General features: G+C 43.3%; 1 protein-coding gene across 1 annotated transcript in view; it reads right to left on the bottom strand.

The window, feature by feature from the left end:
• Positions 1–4,124: 4,124 nt before the first annotated feature.
• The window catches only part of RCOR1 (REST corepressor 1), a 150,926-nt gene continuing 131,342 nt past the window's right edge, over positions 4,125–23,708 (bottom strand). The window contains exons 5-12 of the mRNA XM_009891091.1: positions 22,803–22,964; positions 20,041–20,159; positions 16,423–16,501; positions 10,814–11,008; positions 9,744–9,821; positions 8,928–8,985; positions 7,440–7,669; positions 4,125–4,688 (exon numbers count right to left, since the gene is read on the bottom strand). Coding sequence (XP_009889393.1) covers positions 4,647–4,688; positions 7,440–7,669; positions 8,928–8,985; positions 9,744–9,821; positions 10,814–11,008; positions 16,423–16,501; positions 20,041–20,159; positions 22,803–22,964 — 963 coding nt within the window. The 3' untranslated portion in view covers positions 4,125–4,646. The remainder of the gene's footprint in view (positions 4,689–7,439; positions 7,670–8,927; positions 8,986–9,743; positions 9,822–10,813; positions 11,009–16,422; positions 16,502–20,040; positions 20,160–22,802; positions 22,965–23,708) is intronic.

Below are 23,708 nucleotides of genomic sequence, written 5' to 3'. Positions count from 1 at the left end.
TGCGGGGATCTCGCAGGGCTGCACGCTCAGGGGAAGGAATACACCACACCATCAGAAAAACCCCCAAGACTGGGACTCTGCCCAGCAGTAGTTCACCTGCGCTCCGACGACACCTACGCGCAGACGGTGCCATGCAGGAAGGGGCAAAGCCCCGGTCAGTTCTCCTGACCAAGCGTGGAAAGGTAGGGGATCAATTACGTATCCGAACCACCTTTTACATCAATAACATTTTACTACATGTTTTATTACATCAATGGCTTGAAAAAATTTTATTTGATGTCGGCAAACATTGGAAATCATAGAAAAATGAATTTTGTAGAATTTCACAAAGGAATTTACCCCACTAGAATTCCTCATACAGTAAAATAATTCAAAACCAAATGTTACTTTTCAGTGGCTAAGCAATTTTATAATGCTATGAACATTCATCACAGTAAGTGTGCTGAATAATAGAAAACAGGCAAAAAAGACATTTAAAATATTACTTACAACAGCATTATTACAACATACTTTCTTTAAAATCCCAACGAGTATTTCATCACTTCAAAAGCTATACAGCATTTCCATTATATTTGCAAACTTAACCTTATACATCTTTTAAAATCTTGAAAAAACTTCTTTTAAGCAATCTATAAGCAGTTAACAAAATTGATAAAATCTACATAATGGAATACTATACACTCCAGTATAAATTTTATTTTAGGAGAATATGAATGTAAACACTCATTATTATACAACATGCATAGACTATACTGACCTTCCATCTTCTGAACTGTAACTTTCACTGCAATTGTGCTTTACTATCAACAGGAAAAGCTGCATTAATCCAGGGAGTGGCAGAAAGTATTTGCTTTAGGGGCATTGCACAAGATCACTAGATTTTGACTCGCTGAAGACAAGCTGGAGCTAATAAAAAAATTATTTTTCTTTTTTTTTTTTAAAGAGTAAATATCAGGCCACTCATTGCTGAATGGGCTATGCATAATTTTATACAGATTTGAAAAAGATGCATTATCAGAAAAATCTCCTACGATTTTTTTGCGCTTCATTGACTTGGAGATTTACGTTCACAAATCCAGTGATCAAGTTAGTGTAATGCACTGTTTGGCTCATATTTGGTGTGCAAGAATACCAACAGCATATTAGCGATTTAGAGAATAAAAACTGAAATTTAAAGTGACAATGAGCGTATTTTAATACATAATGTTTCAGATGTATTCGTACAGGAAAGAAAAACGTTTGTCAGGACATTGCTTCAAGAGAATAAGAGTTTCACTCATATTAACTATTAAAAAAGTGTTCTAGTGGATATTTATGGGGTCTTCTTGGTTGCAAACTTGTAAAAATATATTAAGAATTCATTATCCCCATTGGTATTAAATATATCAAGACACAACCATTGTGGTTGCACTACCAGTTATGGCTACTATGGTCTTAAGCATCTGATTGTACATTGTTGCTGTATTGTTAAGCACAACTGAGGCATGTATTTTTTTTTTTCCCTTGGTTATAAGATTATATTACAAAAATTGATCACTGTTTCAAACCAGTTAAACACGAATATTCAAGTAACAAGGTTGTTTTAATGGATAAGCGAAAAAAGAAGTTACCTAGCACTTTACACAACTACATAAAAATTAAATAGAACAAATGAAATTTGTTTATGCATATGCAATACACTTTTATATCTTTAAGATTTCTAAAACTAAAACTTAAACTATCATTTTCTTTAACGATACCATATTTTGCACAATAACTTATACTTAGGAGAAATAATTTCCCATTTTCCACAAAATATATATAATTATGACATTCACATTGATAGTTTAAGAAACAAAATTTAAGTGAATATTCTGTCTTACGCAGTTATCTTTGTGGACCCTTCTAATTAGAATGCAACCAGTTGATGTATCTAATGCTTGACCCATTTAAAAAAGAAAAAGAGGGTCTTCACCTAAACAAGACCAAACCATTTAAACTTTCAAAAGCTAAAATGATTTTATCGCATTTAAAAAGATAGTTAAAGAGACTGTAAAAAACTAAACGTTTAAAATACAGTGCTATTATATTGTATGTATCAACTACAATAAGATAGCAGTCAACTGAAAAGTAATTAAACAACTTTTTTCTTCCTAATATCATGAATTATACATGTTTCCCCTTACCCCTTGGGGATGAAGCCAAAACACAACTTTTCTGATCATAAGATGGACAGATTTGAGGGCAAAAACCGATGGAAAAAGTCCTCACAGGTAACTGAACTCGCCAGCAGAAGCCTCTCCTGATGAGTTTCACCAGCTGGGCTGGAAGCTCACACAACCCTCTCACACCAGCGAGGACCCATCTCCGTGCATTGGTACCAGCAGGAGGTTTAATACTAGAGTATTTCTAATGAGCGGCATTGCTTTACACCAGGACTGTCGGCTGAATTCACAGTGCTATTTGCCCGTCTTTAACCCTAATTCACACTGGCTAACGACTAGTGTCCTTTCCCACAAGAGACTCCCAACTCCAACTGTCACAGGACTGAAGGAACCTCTGCAGGGCCACGATAGAGCCGCCAGTTCACATCAACAGCTGTAGAGACACTGCCACAAACTTGGGACTACAGGTTTCCAAAACAGAGGACAGGGAATAGCTCCCTTCCATCCTCCCACCACCTCAAAGGATCCCTCTGGAGCTACCAGAATGAAACTGTTCAGAAACAGCTGCAAAGTGGCTGAAAAGGCCCTTTTTGGGCCCCACACTCCAGCTCGCCCTAAGAAATGCCTATCTGCTCCTTCGCCTGTGTGTTGTTGCTTGATTTCTGATGTTGAATTACTTTCCTCACACGAGGCCCAGGGAGGAGACCACCTCAGCGGTACACGAGGCTGCCTCCCCCTGCCTTTCCTTGGGTCGTGTCTCCACTGCAGGAGGTGCAGGCAGAGCCGGCTCCGTTAGCCAGCTGGCATCAGCCTACCTCGTTTAGGTACAGGGACCAGAGCCATCACGGCACACAATACGGCACAGCCCAGCAGCTCAAACATCAGCACCAAGTTCAGGGCTAGACTCCGAGCTGCAGCACCTCAGCTGCAGGCCAGGACATGGACTAGCTCATTTCGGGTTGTGTTAAGAGGCTGGTGCCATACATTGCTGTGTGCCGTCTTGGCTTGAAGCCTCTGGAGAAGAAGAGAGGCAAAGAAGGTCCTTTTTTTCCACCTGCAAAGACACCTGATGGTTTCTTCCAACATCATTAAATTAACCATTTTTAAATGCTTTGTGACTAGTGTTATTTTGCAGCTTTCCACTAGAAAAGAAGTAATACTGCTGCTTCTAGCTTCTCTGAACACTGTCTGCTCGGCAGTCAGCAACTACCTCGTTCAAGGTGCAAAGTCCTCATACAGGACTTTCAAGAACAGCTCCAGTTGAAGCCAGCTAGGTAGGCCACGACACAGGTCATCCGAGCAGAGGGCTGGGGATTTGAAAGCTGCATGCACCAAGTATTTGGAAAAGCACCTCTTAGATTTTAAATTGCATATTTTGGTTCAGAACATGAAAGCAATGTGTGCTTCAGGAGGGTTAAAATGACCAATGAAATCAACCGAGTTCTTCTCCATTAAACTTCCGAGAGACCAAAGACTACCAGAAGGTTGAATTTTGTGCTTCAACCCTCGTCCAGACTTCCAGTGGGAGAAGCAGTTTGATGTCTTTGGCAAACAGCGCTCTGAAGAGGAATGAGACACCGGGACAGAAAGTGACCTATGGTAGCCAAATGTAAAAAGGCACATATTCCAAAAGGAGAGGCACCAGAGAAAGTTGTTTTGACTTAATCCCGCAGAGGATCAGGAAAAAGAAAGTTGTGTAGCACTCATTTAACAAGTTACAATGCAAATGCTGAATGCCAGGGGTTAAATAGCGTATCAAACAATTTCAGGTTACGTATTCCCTTTTGCACTAAATAAAAGCCATTAAAATATACATGAATAAAATGCTCAATTAGGGAGCTTTCTATGAAGCAAGTACACACAAATACAGTGGAAAGAATTGCACAAACCAGAAGTGTAATGAGTTACATTTACAACCTTGGACTGACCAGACCTTAGAAATAACATTTCCTATCACTTTGCATTATTCAAGATTGCTCATTAACATGCCTTGTCATTTCAGAACAAACCTGACACCACTGGCATGTGCACAGGCCTCTTCTTTATAGAAAGCTCGCTAATAATAGTGTCATCGTAAGAATACACAGGAAGCGGAGACCACAAGGCCATGCAGCAATACGTACTTATACCCTACGGACCCAGTATTATAAGAACTCCTAACGTGTAGAGTTACTGTGGGGCTGCTAAGGAGCTCCTTGTTTTGCAGGTTGGTCAAAATTTACAGACGGGTGTTACTGGTTCTAGAAGTCCCCATGCTTAAGCAGGACGTTGATGAAATGGAGAGCTGAGCTACCTGGGTGCTTTTGAAAGAAAGTGGAGGCAGTATGGAGGAATGAAGGGAGATTAAGGCAGATGTAGCACAGGACTGGAAGCGTTTGCCTTTTTTTGGTAATAGCTGCTTGTCCACAGATATGATGCAGATGGCTGTCTGAGGTTTGCTAATACCTGATATCCTGGATAACACAGTAGTCAACACAAATTGTTCTAGGCTACAGCACCTTCTCACGAAGCAGATGCATATCTGACATCAAGAACAGAAGTAGCCTGGAGGGAAGGGGGAGGGGGAAGAAAAAGGAGACGTTTAGTTTAAAAAATGAATACACATAGGCTTTCTTGCATCTCCAAACTTCATCCAAGATCCACAGTACTGAAAGCGACAAAACAGGCAACCCTGGCACATGGGAGGAATCGCAGCAGCTTCCCCTATTCTGAGCCACACTGGTATTTGTTGGGAGCATAAACATACAAGAATTAAGACTGGAATTGAGGCTGCTTTATAATCAGCAGTCTCACCTCCCCCCTTCAAAAAAAACCAAACCAAAAAACGGAACTGTGGCTGCTTGCTATGAAAACACACTGAAGGGGAAAGCCCAGAGCAGTCAGAGGGCTGACGAAGCTTTTACTAGGCTGGCAGCCAGGCAGACGAGGCACACCAGGGGAGAAAGCACCTGAGGGACTTCAGCGTTAGGCCAGCAAAGTCTTCTCCTGGCTACTCTTGACTGAGTCCACCTGACTTGACAGGCCAGCTGTGCAAGTGCTCTCAGGAGCAGGCACCAGCTGCACAGTCCTGCACAGCTCAGGAGGGACCAGGAACCTCCCTCCTAGCCCATATAGATCACTTATGTGATAATCCCAATAACAGTTCAGTTTGCCCCCAGAACTGCTCAGACAGGCAGCCAGACAGCACTGTGCTTATGTTACCTCTGAAGGCAGGAGCACTACATCTATAGCCAGCCTGAGAGACAATGTCCGATGTGCTCAGAGAACATAGTGGCCATTAGATGCTCCCTGCGCAACACCCTTGTGTCCCTTCCTTGTGCATTTTTATAAGAAGCTGCAGGCTTGGTTAGTTAAAATCCCCTCCATGCTGCCAGCATCTTCCTCCTCCCAGCCGTGACACATCAGTTCCTACTGTCCAGAATAGGCTTCATCAAGAACTACAAGCCACATGGTGCTAGTATAAAGCATACATGGTATGTCACGGCTGGCAGCTCGTTGCCACCCTGCCTGGTTCCTGCCTGCGTCAGCCTAGTGCAGGCAGGCTCTGCCCTCATCCCGTACTGTACTGCAGGACACAATGAACCGCCTGACTCGAGCAACAGCTGCCGCTTCTCTGGGCTTTGCAACTATTCCCACCAACCTATTGTTTTGGTCCCCTTTCCACCACTCAGCATTTGCTTGGCTCCAGCCTGGGCACTTTCCATCGCTAGTTTGGGGATCGCGACTGCTGCTGCAATAGCTGCTTCACCAGACTTTGCTGTCATGCCTCCACTTTCCCCTCCCCTCCTCTGCTAACTTAACTGGGATCCTCATTGCTCCACATCTGCACACTCCAGCAGAACCTACAACAATTTTCTTCCTATCTCAAGCAAGACCCCCCTTTTGTGACTGTGCCTTTCAGGAGCAAGGGTATATTTGAAGCCAGGAAGAATCTCAGAGGGCTCAGAGAAAAGAAACTGCTCTGCCAACAAACACAACTCTACTGGTCACAGGAAAAGACTGACATGAGCCACCTGACTTTCAACTGGCTGGCTATGTACTGGTACCATTGCTTCTTTGTTCCACCTCTCACTTCTGGAAGAGTGGGAAAATTTCACTCACACCCTTCTGAGAAGACAAGTTTTTTGAATTTGGTTTTGTTCATCTGTTGTACCTTTGGACCTAGTCCCCACATATAAGCATCTTTGAATAACACATTATTAGGATTTGTGAAGCAACGAAGTTCTGCCCAGGGAAGTTGTGGAGGCCCCATTCCTGGAGGTGTTCAAGGCCAGGTTGGATGGGGCTTTGAACAACCTGATCTAGTGGAAGGTGTCCCTGCCCAGGGCAGGGGGGTTGGAACGAGATGATCTTTAAGGTCCCTTCCAACTCTAACCATTCTATGATTCTGCTCTTTCAATGTCTGAACAGCAACGTACAAGTGAGCCAACCATAGTCAGGGCAACAAAAAGCTGCAGTACATTGAGAAGTCTTTAGTCCATGTGAGACCAAAATTCGCCTTACGCTGTTGACTGTGCTTGCACTTAGAAGATAGAGCTTTTGTGCCAAGCTATCTTATAAAATTAGGCCAAAGGGAGTCCTAGATCAGACAAATTTAACATGCAAACCTCTAGCGGGGTTTTCTTTTGCAAGACTGTGTTAATATTACATTTTTGTAACTAACTTTCATCTTTAAACACTCTATGGTCTCTTAGTTAACTTTAAACACACATTGTCTTTGGAGAAGTGTTAACTCTGTGAAGCTCCATCAAGGAGAGGCTGTTTCTAGAATTTCTGTCTTCACAGAAACTGCTGTAAAAAATCAATGAAACTTTGCCTCTAGGTAATTCCAGAGTTAATAGTTTCACACACTCGCCTTGTTTATAGCTTTCTTCCCTTCCCCTGAGTGAAACCACTCCATCGTCAAGAATGAAAGAGCGAGCTTTGCCTCAGAAGGCTGTACAGTCCCACAAAGCCAAACCTAGAACAGCTTGGAGAACTGAGTGCAGGGAAAACGTCCAAGTGAGACAAAGACGTATGGGGTTTCGGCAGCAAAAGGCATTAAAATGTCCATGTGCTGATCAGATACACATACTGTCAGAGGGCTGCAAATTAACTGTTCTCTTTCCACTTTCATATATGTCTGGAATTCCCAATTCCCAAAATCAGTACCAGAATCTGTATATCCAGAGGAAGTGAAATATGCTCAGATTGAAGATTGTCAAAAATAGCTTTTGCAAAGAGTATATACGTACACACATCTATCTGAACTCAGCTCAAATTGGGGATTTTATGTGATTTTTAAATTGGATTTACCTCATCTTCCTCTTCGGACATTTTAGTGGAATTATCAGGGGATTTTACAGGCTTCTGGCTATTAGTTCCATTTGTCTCCTCTTTGCCGTGCTCTGCCTCCCACTCCTGTAGAACTTCATCTATGTTGAAACGACGTCGATAATTTACAAAAAAGTTTTTCACTTGCACCACAGATTTGTTTCCAATCACGTCAGAGATTGCCTGAAAGTCTCGGCCATATTTCCTGATTGCTAAAAGAAACAAAAAGAAAAACAAAAGCAATGTGTTATTTCCACAAAGACCACAAATCAGGCTCAAGTCACAGGGCAAATGTAGGGTTCCGCAACTAGGGAGGAATAACCCCAGCCACTGGCACAGCTGCTGGAAAGCAGCTCTGCAGAGAAAGACCTGGGAGTCCTGGTGGACAACAAGTTGACCATGAGCCAGTAATGTGCCCTTGTGACCGAGAAGGCCAATGGTATCCTGGGGTGCATTAAAAAGAGCGTGGCCAGCAGGTCGAGGGAGGTTATCCTTCTCCTGCTCTGGTGAGGCCACATCTGGAGTACTGTGTCCAGTTCTGGGCTCCCCGTTTCAAGAAAGACAGGGAGCTACTGGAGAGGGTCCAGCTGAAGGCTACAAAAATGATCAAGGGAATGGAACACCTCTCTTATGAGGAAAGGCTGAAGGACCTGGGTCTGTTTAGCCTGGAGAAGAGAAGACTGAGAGGGGATCTTATCTGTGCTGACAAATATCTAAAGGGCAGGTGTCAAGAAGATAGGGCCAGCCGCTTTTCAGCGGTGCCCAGAGACAGTACAAGGGGCAATAGGTCTTCTTCACTTTGAGGGTAACAGAGCACTGGCACAGGCTGCCCAGAGAGGTTGTGGAGCCTCCTTCTCTGGAGATATTCAAAACTCATGTGGATGCATTCCTGTCCAACCTGCTCTAGGTGAACCTGCTTTGGCAGGGGGTGATGATCTCTGAAGGTCCCTTCCAACCCCCATCATTCTCTGGTTCTGTAAAAGAGATCCAAAGCTGAACTTCTGTAAGGTTTCAAGCCTTTCTCAGATTAATCCAGAAAAAAAAAAAGTCTAAATTGGACAAGAGACACAGTTAAGACTAGCCCTGGAGAAGAAAAGAAAATAGAGGTGTAGTAAAGATGGGCAGAAACAAATCTAGAAGACCTGTGTAAATCTGCCTGTACTAGTTAAGAACTTAGGCAGGCAAAGGGCATAGCAGTAGATTTTCACTTTCTGAAAGCTTGGACAAGCAGAGATAATTTGCAAACATTTATATGGTGCAGTTTATACTGCCCAGGGAGGGAAAGGGGGGGTGGAGATGGGGAAATACAGTTTCCTTGTTCAATTCCATTCTTCAGGCATTAGTATGTGTAGTAATTTTGACAGCAATGTCAAAATCTTTCATTAGCCACTGAAGGGAAACACAGCTCTGAAACGCAGCAGAGTTTTGATTATTACCAACTGAAGTACAAATACACTTGTAGTGCCATACCTTGCACAGCAAGAAGCTGTTCATCTGTGGTCCAACGTGCATTAAATTTCTGAACGACCTAGACATCAAAAAATTGAGGTAATTTCATTTACGTAAGCAACAACTTTCACTTGTATCTGAGCTCACAAAAACACAAGGAATTAACTGTCAGTCAAACTATATCATTCCTTTTTATGTTGAAAACATTGTTGCTACAAAGAACTGTGTATGGCATCCACTCAGTTAACTGCGACATACACTAAGTCTGTAAGTCACAGTAATACAAAAAGATAGGGAATGGTCTAAGCAGATAACCAAGAGCTACACTCTTCCAAAGCACCCACTTGTTTTTATCACAGACACCCTCTGTAATCTTGGTCAAATTATTTCCAGCATGAGGTACCCAATTTGGAAGGAAAACAGCAAAAGCACCAACTGCCAAGAGTAAGACAGGCCATTAACATCCTCTCCTACATTTCTCAGTATTTAGAGGCGAGCAATTACCTCTCTCACAAGGGCATATGGATACAACACTGACAAAACATGGTATATCAGGGATACCTGTACTTTTGTTAAAAGCCACTTTTGCATGTTAAATACTGTTCTTACTTTCTTCTCATCTCCCATTTCCGTTACACAACAAGGGTGAATGTGGCAATAGTTGTCAGAGTGAATCAAGACCGTTACACAACAAGGGTGAATGTGGCAATGGTCTTGATTCACTCTGACAACTAACAGGACATTGGTCGCAGTTTACTGGACCTGGAATAACCCTGGTATGTAAACACAGATTAGCATTTATCTCTACAATAAACAAAGGTCAGAAAGTGATCCTACCTCTGGAAGTCTATATTGTTCTATACCACCTTCAAGTTTTTCTTTGAGTGCGCTGTTTGTCTGTTTGATATTCTGAATCTGAAAAGAAAGTTTCATTCCTTTTAACAAGGATTAAAAAAAAAAATAAATCTTTGGATGAGCCTTCTTCCAGAAGCCCCAGTGGGAACCTTACAAGCTCAGCATTCCAGTTTTTCTCACAACCTCCTATTTCCAAGAAGAAGGTTTGTTATATTGGAATAAAGGAATGCAGGAGCAGCTGGCACATCAGGAGATCCCATTTAATTTATTCTGTCCTGTCTGCAAGTTATTTGGAGCAAGAACTGCCCCAATGCCCAGGTCTGTATGAAGCCCAGCATAAAAAGAAAGGCCCTGTTCACAGCAAGTAATGAATCAAAGACTGCTTGAGAGCTCTGCTTCTCCCAGAGTGCCAAGAAAAAGGCTTCAGGCCAAAATACCAATTCTGTTAAGTTTAGTAAAGAGCTTGAGCCAGATCTCTGCTTTAAAAAATAGTGAAAATGTTCAGATCTAGGAAACAGACTCATGTAGTAAACCTGTCTTTACTTACAGATAATTGAAAAACATTTGTTTAAAAGGCAGATCCATCAGAGAAGCAAAAGGTATGTAGGAAACTTTGTATGATGCCTGTCTAAGAAAGAATAAAACAAACCTATCTGCCTGTTTGAAAAGTACCATATGAAAAGGCAAAGGAAACCAACTGCTGCAGATGGAAATCAGATACTGCTGAAACCCATGTCATCTGAGGGAAGTTCATAGTTAAAACATAATGGACTCTGAACTCCAAGAAACACTAAGCACCAACAAATGTTCCTTCAAGTCAGTACTACGGACTTTTCCTTGTTTCACTTCAGGTATAAAGTCAGCTTGCCCATAGAACTAAAATATAAGAGATGTAAAACACAAGGCTGCATTAGTTTATAGCACAGGGCTAGCAGCTTATCCATTAGGTCACATAATGATGTGCATCATCACTGTCAAGCTACAAATTCCTGCAAAATTTGCAGACTGTAACAGGCAAAACGGCAGTTATTCTTGAACTATCCCATCCATACCTGTCGTTTGATTGAGACTAATTCCATGTCCAGTTGTCTGAGTACAGTGGTAGCAGCTGTCGCGTTGGCGGAAACGGCCTCCACATCTTCTTGGGAAAGGAACATTCCTTTGGGAGGTTTCCTCTTCGCTCTGTTCTTGGCCTGTGTACTGTGCTTCTCCTTCTTCACCTGAGGAACAGTTTCAGCGGGCGGCACCTGGCAAACAGCAGTCATTTTACAAAACTAGATGATCTTTAAAGGTCCCTTCCAACTCAAACCATCCTGTGATTCTATGACTTTTAGCCATCATCAAAGGTTGGAGAATGAAAAAGGTAGCTTGCAGACAGGAAGAGATTTTTTTGCTTTAAGTGGCATGTCATACAAACACTGTCTTATAGAAATCTCTCCTTTCTTCTAGACAGATTCCAATGTTTACAGAGATACTGGTTGTCTTGTCTGCCCATCCTCATTTCACAAGAGAGATGCCCAATTTTCCAGCAGTTAAATATTCTGGTTATTTTCAAATGCTCCAAAACCTCTCTTCTTGCTTTCATTACCAGGCCTGAACACGCCAGTTTAACTGAACACCAGAAGGAAACGAAGTGGAGTTTGGAGACCGGGGAAGAACACAACTAGAGGAGTTTACAGAGACTTGTTTTTCTACCTGTCAGAGGGGAAGGAATAAACCAAATTTCTTTAAAGGCTACAGATAAAGGAGTGAGGTGACTACAAAGTAATTCTTAGATTATTACAGTTTCTTGGAAGCCAAGTTTTCTTGCATAGCACTGATAGATCAACTGCTCCATTAAAGTGATGCAGTTTTGCCCACAAAGTCTCCTTTGGAAAAGGGATTATTTCACACACCACTAATTATTCTTATGCCTTCTGTCTAAATCAAAGAATTAGGCACATAGCTCTAACAGGTTGATTAGCTGGGACACTATACCACAGATACTTCAAGAGCACATCTCATTGTCTAATACCAAAACCATTTCTGCCAGAAGTTATTTTCAACAAGCAACTCATACCCAAGATTTATTACCCAGTGGCTGGAGCTTGGCCAAGAACACAGCACAGAAGAAGGGTGGCGGGGAGAGAAAAAGCAGAGAGGGAAGGCCACACATCTGAAATTCTCTACTTGATCACTGCCAGCTTTAAACACATTGGCTTCACTTAGTGCTATTGTTTCCCTCCTAATTTGCAGCTACATGTAGTTTCTACACAGTTTGCGGCATTTGCTCATTAGCGAACATTAAAACTCTCGCATTCAAACCCACACAAGGTTGAGCACAAAGCCCCACGTAATCATGAGGCTCTGCCTCCCGGAGACTGGAGGATGCCAATGCAGCTGCTGGCAGATAAAAGCTTGCACCCTCTTCATGGGCTCAATGGCCAGAGCCACATAGGAGCAGTAATGTGGACAATTGCCTGTTCTCAACCTTTTTCCTTCACTCCTTTAGTGCAAAGGACTCCATGAGAGACAATGCCTAAGGCAAGTCCAGGAGCAAGAAATAACTATCGCTGTCGCAGGATGGGTACCCTATTACTTTTTGCGGAAGGGAGTGCAGGAGAAACCAGACTGGTTTAGCTATGAACAAGAGAGGTAAGCTCTGCGCTCCACCTCAGAAGCAAGCACTCTGATAGCTGAGCCAGGGAAATTATTCAACATAGACAGACATTGCAGATTTATTCATATTTCATCTACACACAGAATTTCACAGGATCATGCAGTAACACCTCACAACAGGTTCAGGCTGAAGGTTGACCAACGTGCAAGGCCTGCAGTGCAAACATCCCAGAAGCCCAAACATCAAGGAAAAATGAAAGCAGTTTCAAACGATTGTTTTACACAGTTCAAAGAATATGAAGCTCTCTTGTGTTGTGGACAAGAAGCCAGAGCTTCAACAGAACGCTCCAAGTGCCTCTAGGCTCCGGTGATATGGCACAGGCTCTGAAAATTTGAACATCTACCTTATCTTGGAGACTCTTACTTTTCTGGACACACACATCTCTCTACAGAATTAAATCAATTCATGAAAACCAGAGAGAATTAAAATGCAGGGATTTAGCAGTGCTCCTCTGTTTATTTAGATATTGCCACTGCTATCCAGCACACTTCAGTCTTACGAACTCCTTCATACAAAGTTCCCTTCCTCAGATTTCACTGTGTAAAAAGAAAAGACCAAGCTATCTCAAGCCACATAAAAGCAGAGGATGAAATGGAAGGCATTTCCAGGAACAGGGAAGATGTGGAGAAAGCAGCTCTAGCTCATGATCTCAGTATTGTGGAGTCACTATCTGAGGAAACCTGAACAGATGCACTAACACTGAAAGTAGTAAAAAGAGAAGATTCCCCCTCCAATAATCCCGAAAAGAGGAAACAGATGAGAGATTTCAAATATTCTGAGAAATCCCAGTATTACTTGGCAAGTCATACAGTAACCAACATGTCTCAGAGCTGGAAAAACCATCTCTGCGGGGTTCGGACAGGGAGGTTCTTTACGGTAAGAGTCCTGGGCTAGTGGTACATCACCACCCCTACACATCTGACCACGTCATTAAAAGAAACATAACGATCAAGAAAGAACATATTCCCCTCCTTGATAGCTGCTCTCTCTCAAGGCATTTTCAGTCAGCCCCAGGCTCAGGTACTGCAAAATCAAATCAAATTAATTCTGAACAGGCTATGCAGGTCGTCAGCTTCCTTTTACCCACCAGTACATTCCCCGCCCAGAAGAGCCCCCACAAGGCTGCCCGCCATTGCATACACAGCCAGGCTGCACATAGTCCTTGAGTTCTGGTGATGTCTTCCACATCAGTTAGAGGGCCATAGCCTGTATTAGTGTGACAGGGAGGGCAGACAGCCCATGTGAGACTCTTGTAGAAAGTGTCTTGATGGTAGCTATCAGCCATCTGCTCTGGTTTGGCCTTACAGCAGAGGCAGCCAAGCTGGCTAAGAACTGCCTTTCCCTCTTCTGCAGCAAGTTCAGAGCGTGCCAGTATTGGTAGGGAAGGAACCAATAACGAAGGGGATTGAAGGGAGCTCTCTTACAGATGCAAGCTTTCAAAGAGCTTATAGAGAAATCCAAACTGGAAAATTTATTAAAATAAATAAGCACTGGGACCTGTACTGTTCAACATCTTTGTTGCAGACATAGACAGTGGGGTCAAGTGCACCCTCAGCAAGTTTGCCGATGATACCAAGCTGTTTGGTGAGGTAGACACGCTGGAGGGGAGGGATGCCATCCAGAGGGACCCGGACAGGCTGGAGAGGTGGGCCCAAGCCAGCCTCATGCAGTTCAGCAAGGCCAAGTGCAAGGTCCTACACCTGGGTCGGGGCAATCACAAGCACAAATACAGGCTCAGTGGGGAATGGCTGGAGAGCAGCTCTGAGGAGAAGGACCTGGGTGTGCTGATTGACCAGAAGCTCAGCATGAGCCAGCAATGTGCAATCACAGCCTAGAAGGCCATCCGGATCCTGGGCTGCATCAAAAGAACAGTGGCCAGCAGGTCAAAGGTGATTCTGCCCCTCTACTCTACTCTCGTGAGACCCCACCTGGAGTACTGCATCCAGCGCTGGAGTCCCCAATATAAGAAGGACAGGGACCTGCTGGAGCGTGTCCAGATGAGAACCACGAGGGCTGGAGGGCTGGAGCACCTCTCCTATGAGGAGAGGCTGAGAGAGCTGGGAGGCTGAGAGAGCTGGGGCTGTTCAGCCTGGAGAAGAGAAGGCTCCGGGGAGATCTTATTGCGGCCTTCCAGTACCTAAAGGGAGCCTACAGGAGAGCTGGGGAAGGACTTTTTCTAGGGCATGTAGTGACAGGACATGGGGGAATGGCTATAAACTGGAAGACGGCAGGTTTAGATTAAACATTAGGAAGAAGTTTTTCACTTTGAGGGTTGTAAGGCACTGGAACAGGTTGCCCAGAGAGGTTGTTGAGGCCCCATTCCTGGAGGTGTTCAAGGCCAGGCTGGATGTGGCCTTGGGCAACCTGGTCTAGTGGGAGGTGTCCCTGCCCATGGCAGGGGGGTTGGAACTTGATGATCTTTAAGGTCCTTTCCAACCTAAACCATTCTATGATTCTATGATAATGGGAAATGAGATGATAGTATTAATTATTTACAAGACACACTGGAGAGCTGTAGTTTGTTGCTCAGAGAAGTTGTAGCTGCCCCATCCCTAGAAGCGTGCAAGGCCAGGCTGGATGGGGCTTTGAGCAACCTGGTCTAGTGGGAGGTGTCCATGCAGGGGAGTTGGAACTAGATGATCTTTAAGGTCCCTTCCAACCTAAACCATTCTAGGATTCTATGCCATTTAGCCAAGTGAGAACCCTTCCAGTTTGGGTGTTGCTGAGGCTTTTGAGAACTCAGCTTCTTGTAAGGGTGAATATGAGTGGCTTCACATCCCTTCTGCTCCTTGGAAGTCATCAGGGATGCTGGTTCTTTTGGTGGAAGCAATAGCCAGGCTTTTCTGGAAAGTCTAGAGAGCACTCTGGCATGGGTAAAAAACAAACTAGAATGCTGTGATTTTTCAGTTATTGCCATTCAAAATAATTTATTAGAGGAATTAATCTCACTGACAGTGATTGACAAAACAGCTGCTCTAAGACTTTAGTTTTGCCTGTGTGCAATCATGTTTTTAAATATTTCTAGAGTTTTCTTCCTACATGTATCCTTTTAAAAAAATAATTTAAAAAAATTTGAAAGAGAATGACTATGCGAGAGAAATCAGGCTACACGAAATCAGGAAAGGGAGCTACTTCAAGGAGAGAAGGCCTTAGGGTAAGTGTCTTCCTGTAGCACACACTCACACATACAACCCACGCTGCTGCTGAGTGGCAAGGCCTTTTTTATTTAGTAACAGATAACCAACAGGTTATACGCATGAAAATGACTATGCACTTTCCTGTTAAGCATCACAGACTACCTTTTCAAAACTGTCTGTTATATTTGTGTGGCTATTTTCATCCAGAACTCTATGCCCACTTAAAATGAAGTATTTGAAGTGAGGTGCAAGTACTACCTTTCAATTAGACAAAATATTCGGCATATAACAACAGGTTAAGGCCCCTCTGCCAGACAAAATGAACTGGCCACACAAAAGCTTTCTCCTTCACTGTTCTCCACTGTAGTTGCAATCCTGGTGCCACTGAAATCCTCAGAACTATTGCTGAGGATTTCAGTACATCAGGAATTTACCCTAGAGTCTAAGGTGTAGATAAACACGCTCTTGCTAGTCTACCTAGAACAGATTAAAGGATGTATTTTCCCTCCACCAGGCCATCTCAGTGGGGATATAGGTGCTTCTGCTCCATCTCCAGTTAGGCTTATTTAAACCATCACTGAAGGTGGTTCAAGTTAACACAGTCAAAGAATAAAAAAAGACTAGAAACATTCACATAGTACATTATCACAGGATGGTAAAGTCTTAAATTTTCCCAGCTCCATCCATAACAACTTATTTGTCTATACTTGTCTTGATCTAAAAATAAATCTGAAGACAATTCTTCTTCTCTTGTATGACAACTATACAAAGCACAAATAAAGAAAATTAGATACTGTCAGTTTCTACATGAAGTAGCTAGTAAGTAAACACTTTCATTTGTACAGTAGGAAGAAAAGAATTATACCTCCTTTTTACTCTCCTTGTTTTGTTCTACTTCAATATCAATAGGGTTATTTCCATTTGCTTCCTCCATTTCATCCTCACTGAAAGACAAAAGCAAACAGTACTGTATTAGTTTGTGAGGCTCTCTTTCTATAAATAGCACGCTAGAAGAAATGCATAGATGCAATAGCAAGTCCAACAGCTTCCCTTAGTTTTATTCCCAGGGTGTTTTTTTAGGGGGTTGGGGTGGACTTTTTTGTTTTGGGGGTTTTGTTTGTTTTCATTTTAAGTCAAGAAATTCTTAATTTTAAAGATACTAGGGACTATCTCTTGTAAAGGAAGACTCTTGGTAGCGTACCAAGGCAAAATAAGTCTGCTCAGAAGAAGGCAAGATACATGAAATTGATTACACAAGTTATCTTTTAAAAAAGATGGGACATTGAGCATTTTAACTTTAAGCCAACTGAGACAGAAACAAAGACTTAGAATCACAGCAAGTAGCTAAAACACGGATTTCATACAACTCCTTAATATTTAGCAAAACAGACATGCACAAAATGAACTCTCTCAAGAACAAACATAAAAGATGTTTGGGTTTGGTTTGTTTTTTGTTTGGTTTGGGTTTTTTTCAGTGACAGCCTCACATTTCATTCTCCCCTGGAAAAGAAAAAGAGGTTATCAGTTACAGAATAATAATAATAGAAATGAAATTGGGGCCATATTGAAAGCGACCTTGGCACACCTGGCCAGTTTGGCCTCACTGGAATTTTAATCAGACATTAAATCGAATATATTTTCACCATTTAGAATTTTTGTATTGTACACAACTAAAGTTAATTGCACCATTTGGGATGATGCCCAGAAACAGAAGAAATAAGCTAACCTAATCATAGCTTTTCTTTTTTTTTTTTTAAATAAAAATAAATAAAACTATGTTATCATGTCAAACTTTATAGCCTAGGACAAGGAACTTTGGATGGTGCAGGTATGTCACAGCGCCAGTGCAAGTCAGGGCTGTGCAGAGAAGCTCCACCAGAAGCTGTGCGATACTGCTGGGGTGCGATCACACAGGAGCATTCACACAGTAAGCATGGCTGCGGTACCGATGTTCGCTCACGGCTGTCTCCCCACTGCAGAAGTGTTCTGTGCAGACACAGACTAAGGAGGAACGTACTGCTGGGTGGCTTGAGCTGGCATCCATCTCCACAAGAGCAGTCATACAAGCCACTCCGTGCTCCCCCAAGCTGCCTGGCTCACCAGCTGATTCACAAGTTATTTAGTTTGAGTAATCATGATGCCAGGAAAAAAGCTGCCAGGCACCCCCTCCCAGAGCTGCATGCACAAAGCCCCTCACCTACAACTAAGAACAGCTACTGAAAACCTGGTCCCAAATGCACTGGCAGCTATTTTAGTGACAATCTGAGGGGCTGGGGAATTTCCCTGCCTAGCCACAGAAGAGATATAGCAGTATTCGAGTGAGATACCTCAGACTGCTTCTTCTCTTAACTCCATCTCCAAAAGAGCTTCCTTGTGTTCTCACCTCGCTTCAGATTTCAGCCCTTCTGCAAAGGCGAAACCCCCACAGGCTTTGCTGTGCTCCTAGTTTGCTCTTCTATTCCAGCAAGTTCCCTAGACATGAGCTAGATCAAAACCCACCCACTCATTTCTGCAGTTTTAGACATTGATCACTATTAACTGAAGAGTATTTCTGAGGTTTTGCCAACACCCAGTGGCACAGTACAACCTCAAAATCCAGGCACCCCAAACTCGCTCAGCTTCGCTTCCACCCCTCACATGACTGCACTGACAAATCCTTTGGGCGTGTAGGGCTTTGACTATTCTACATAATGGCGGGGAAGAAGGGAAATCGAACATCAAGCTGATGGCCTGGTGCTTAGCTTGCTGCAGATGTAAACCAAATTATGCATTTTCAATCCAGCTGCCTTCCTCAAAGGTTACAGAATTACAGCACATGGCAGCCCATACAGTTCTTTCCCAGTCACCAGATGGTCTGAGGTGCTGCTTTTCCCAGCAAACAGGCATAGGTACTAGAGAGGTGTATTTCCAAACCATGGTAATTTCATTTATGAGAACAGAACAAAAATAGAGAGGTAGCATTAAAAGATCCTAAACTACATAGTACGAGACAAACATACTCCTTATGAAAGATTCCCCGCTTCCCTTAAATTAGTAGGATTTAAAAAAAAAAAAAAAAGCAGAATGTAGAGAAGAAAAATCAAGACAGCCTTTGCAGAGAAGGGAAAAGAACAGAATGGAAGAAGAGACCTAGGTCAGAGAAAGCCAACCAAATACTGGACAAGGTGGCTGGTAGTATACTCCCTGGCCTCGCCTGTTAAGCAAGTATTGTCAACCTAACAGGGATATGGGAGAGGCTGAGTGAGTCACTGGTGTAGTACCAGCTCAACCCTAGAAACACATTTCTTCCCCCTTCCCAAACAGGGCTTGCTCATACACACTGGAGCCAGCAAAAAGCTCCCTGGGAAGCGCTAGAGGAGCAACTCCTTTGAGGGAAAGCTTTTGCAGAATTTTGACCAATTACATTAGGAGTCTTCCAAAGCCAGGCACATCTCAAGTTTGGTCTGCAAAGCCATGGACTGCATTTTAGAGCAGGTTGAGAAGGCGCCTGCATCAAGCAGATGGAGTTGCTGCTGTTCAGAGGGGTTTTTTGTCCCCACACACATCTGAGGCCACCATGTTTCTGAGTCTCTGTCAGCTCTCAAACTAGGCAAAAATCACTGAGTGGCAGTTCTAACTGTACAGATACTTCCAGCAATACATAGAAGGCCACTGGCTAGCCTTCCTTCAAGGGCTTGCACAGGTATATCCAGGAGGGTGAACTTGCAGACAAAGCTGCACAAACAGGAGTCAAGCTCACTTGCTGAAACTCAGTAGCTAGTGACCTCCTGAACACCACCACCCTCACCCAAATCCTAATGCACCAAGCACCCCTTGTGACACCTCTGCTAGACAAATCCTGCTAAGCTCCCCTCTGCTACTCTCTTCTCTGTCACTCAAAAACACAGCCTTAACTTCATCTTCCTCAGGGAATATTGCTGAGAGCCTTATACTGGTCACAGTTTTCCAAGGAAAATGCAGGGGAAGGGTCTGCATGTGCACAGGCTGAGGGGTGCTACACTGGAACCTGTTCCCCATCAGGTGCACATTCTCACTCTACTGAGCATCACATGGAGGAAATAAAGGCAGATTTCCTGCTCTTTCATTACTTCCTTTTACTGTCCTGCTTATCAGCTTCTCTGGCTCTGCTGACAACAGTGCCAATCAGCTTGTAAACAGTTTTAATTTCATTTTCTCCACATTGAAGCAGTATCAGAGGAAAAGCTTCTAGAGCGATTGGACGGTGACCACTGCACTAGAGGGCAACCAGAAATTGCAGAGTGTTGAAAAAGGGAGCACACCTAACTGCCCACAGGTTCCTTTTGGCTTTAAGCAAAGCAAAACATGCACAGCAGGGAAGAGGGGTGGGGAAAGAAGGTGTGGTACCAGGAAACATTTTGGGGAAAATCCTACATCTAGTTTCTTACAAACTAACAGGAATCTCTGAGTTAGTCTGAAGAAATCAGTGTGCGTCAATACACAGCCTTTCTGCTTGTAAACCTACCTTTCCTCACGTTCCCTTTTTTGTTTACGAGCATGACGATCCATCACACTAGTTTTAGTCCTTGTCTTCTTCCAGGAGTAGTAAAATTTCACCAGGCTGGCTATTGATTTGTCAGGAAGCTGTAAATTAAACATGTATCCTTTTAAATGTTTATATGTAAAGTATCCCCAGGAGTTCACATACAATCAGTCTGGTTTTGTGAAGGAACATCCAGTCTCTCTATGTTGGATTCTCTCAAAGGCTCAAGCAAAGCAGTTCTGCAGCCTTCCCAAAAGTGATCTATGGGGGAGTGTTTCAGGTTAGTGCCTACTATTTAGGACATCAAAATCTCTAAAGAGCATCTCAGCAAGCCTCCGCTCACCAGCCAGGTAGCTGGTTCCCTTCAGAATAGAGGAACATAGCAAGAGCAAATCTGAAATAGGGCCTTGAAACTGAGATAACAGTTTTAAAAGCCAACGCAGGCATGGGTAAGCAACCACAGGAACTGCTGAATTGCAGGCTACATCCCAAGCATATCTTTGATGTTTGGTTAAAAAGGCTTATTCACACCATTCACATGATGAAGTCTATTCAAAGGTCTCAACAAAAGATGTTTTCAAAAGGTGAAATGTTACTGTATGGTGAACTGAGGACACAGGAAAACACAAGTCTCAGAATTATTTTTTTTTATCCTCTTACACTAATGTCATTGCCCCATGGCTATGAACAAAAAGTCTGTCTCCAAAAAGCATAAAACTACGTTGAGACTAATTCTCTACTTCTGAGGTACTCTGCATGGATGTTCTTACACAGGACTTCTACCAGTAAAAGTCCAGCCTGCCTTGCTGAATAAAACATTTTTTAGATAAGTGTCTGATTCAGCTTGGAGGGCAGGACGGGTGGGGAGGAAAACAAAACTGTGAGCAAAAGCCAGATCTGTCTTATTCAGATACTTCGGTTTAAGTCTTCACTGGAGATAAGCCTGGTTCTCAGACTGCAGGTTGACTTTAGCTCCTAATAATGGATCACACCAGAACTGCCACCCTGGCCCACAGCTGCACACAGGCATAAATCCATCTGCGCTGGCAAAGCACAGGTGCTGTGTCGATGTTGTGTTGCCAATAGCCATGCAGCAGGCTGGTATGCTGGAATGAAAAAGAGTTCCACAGAACAAACTCAGGGACAAGGTTGTTCGTGACAAACATCCACTTGGCTACAAACACATGCTAAGACTGCCAAAATATCAGAACCAGCTTCGGTAAGTAACGTAACTCACTTTTCGTTCTCTGGCTTTGATGATTTTCCCCCTCAGTTCCAAGCTGCACTGGTGCTAATGGGGCAGCATATATAAACTAACAACTAACGTGCTCCCGAGCCATTGATTCCTGTCCCCTGCTAAACACAAAGCTTCATGTCATTTAATTCCTTTCATGCAGAATGGCTTTTCTGGGAGCAACAGTAAAAAAATATCATTACCAAGGGAACAGTGCATGAGCTTGGCATCCTGTATTGGAATGCACCTCACTCATGGACAGTCATGCTTCTGCACATAAACCAAATCGAGAATTTCTTGCTTTGGTGTTTAACCAAGCAATAGGACAGGCTTTACGTCCTCTTTTTTTTCCCCAGGACATTCCCCTCCCCTTTCCTTTCCCCTATGTAAGAACAGAGGGATAAAGAAGAAAACAGCTTCACCCTTCAGGAGTCCACAACTCTCCAGACTGTCTATATCAGCGCTCCACAGTATGTGCAAGCCCCGTTATCTCACCCAAGGGGGTGGGAAACCCTAGGACTCCAAGAACATTTGGAAACAAATGCCAGTGAAGGAACATGCAAGGAGAACATGAGAAGAATGAGCCTCTTCCTGCCACCCTTTTGAAAAGGGACCTGGCAGTTTTCCTTCATACTTGGGACACAAGTTGCCTTTCACTTTTCAGTGGCATCAGCAACACAGACCTTCACATGTGCTTTAAAGAGGCTGAACAGACTGCAATAGCTTAGGCTCACTTCAAAGGGTCACAACCAATGTAACCGGGTCCTGCTGGAACACTCAAGAGGCACTTTACTGAAGGAGAGCAAAGAACAAAGTCTGGTTCCCACTCAGGTTATGAACCACTTGAAGAAATTCTCAAGATATAATTAGTTAAAAAAAAAATTTACTTCATATCGTCTCCCTCTTTTGAAAGAATATTGCACACATCCCAACAGTTTCCTCTCAGGGAGAAACCTACCCTTGAAATTTTCAATCACTGTTTAAAGAAAAATATCACTACCACCCAAAAGCAAAGGACTGAATGCTTGCAATGATGTATAAACCTCCACTACAGCATCCACTGACAGTCCCAAATCACATTAAGCACAGACTTCATAGTCAAATAAAATGAATTCCTAAAAAGCAAGCTGTAAGAAAGGAAAACAACTTTGCACAGAGATGATCTTTACTTTGTGTGTGGGTGGGCACGTGTGTACAGACCATGCCTGAACTCCAGCAGAGACATAAACACTACCATAGTACACAGGGGACTGAAAACTGTAATTTCCAACAAAAAAAAAAATTGCACAGTCAAAGTGTATCCTGAACCAGTAAAGCACTTTGGGAAAACACTTTTACAGAGACTCTGGGAACACCGTTGTTTCTTTCTACTCACGGTAATATTTTTCCTCTAATACCCACTTTGGCCTGTTCTCTCCCAAAAGCATTAGACAGGAGTTCAGCACAATCAGCACTGAAGATGATCATCCAACCGCCTGTTCCGCTCCTCCATTCCTGTGACACCACTTACCATCTGCTGGATCCTGTGAAAGGTTTTCCCATGGAAACTGAAGGCCTGTTCGAACAAGACCTTGTCTTCCACTGTCCACTCATCTGGGAAGGGAGTAAAATTTGGCAGATCTGCCAAAGACTTCTCAATGTTGTGCTTGTGCCAAAACAACATCCCAAGGGCCTAGAAATAACAAGGACACCAAGGCGACAGTTGTAATCACAAGAAACACTATATGCATGCACAGGGAGAGTCACAGCTTTTTTCTCAGGCAACACGTTAGACATAATTTCAATTCTCAGCTACATCAGATACTTTTCTGTATGCAAGAAACCCAGAATCTGACCCCCACCCTGCTATGTTGTGAAGACCAACCTGAAGTTTATGCAAACCACACAGGTAGTAGTGTAATAAGAGAGTAGCAACAGAAAGGAGGGAGAAAAAGTTGAAGAAATTACTTCAACTTTACTGATCACGGTATGCACAGGAAAGGTAAGCAAAGACTTGGGAAGACTATGTAGAAAACAGGCTGGACTAAAGGGAGCTTCTTGCCAGTGCTAAACTCCCGTCGTTGCCTGTGCAGTTTGGAGGATGGTTTAGTTGACTGGGGTTTTTTTATGGTTGTTTAGGGGGCTTTTTCTGAGTGGGAGGGGGAAAAGGGGGGAAGATGAGGGAAGATGAGGGAAGAACTGGAAGAAGGAAAGGCGAAGAGCATGCACAACCTTGACTTGCTGCTAAGACACTAAGATGGCCCTGGCCCAAAGGAGGAACAAATCTCACTCATTTTGGGGGCTGCTCATTTGTTCCCTTGAGAGACACTTGCAGTCTCTGGTTCTCGGTTCCAAAGACAAAGTGCATGTGCTGCGCTTCACCACCTGCAAACCATCCTCCTCCCGCCATCTCCGACACGCTCGCTCACAACCACCC

The sequence above is a fragment of the Charadrius vociferus genome, unplaced genomic scaffold, assembly GCF_000708025.1.
Source record: "Charadrius vociferus isolate BGI_N301 unplaced genomic scaffold, ASM70802v2 scaffold228, whole genome shotgun sequence".
NCBI classification, from domain to species: Eukaryota; Metazoa; Chordata; class Aves; order Charadriiformes; family Charadriidae; genus Charadrius; species Charadrius vociferus.
The sequence above is the reverse complement of the archived record's forward strand: the minus strand, read 5'-3'. Positions and strand labels throughout refer to the sequence as shown.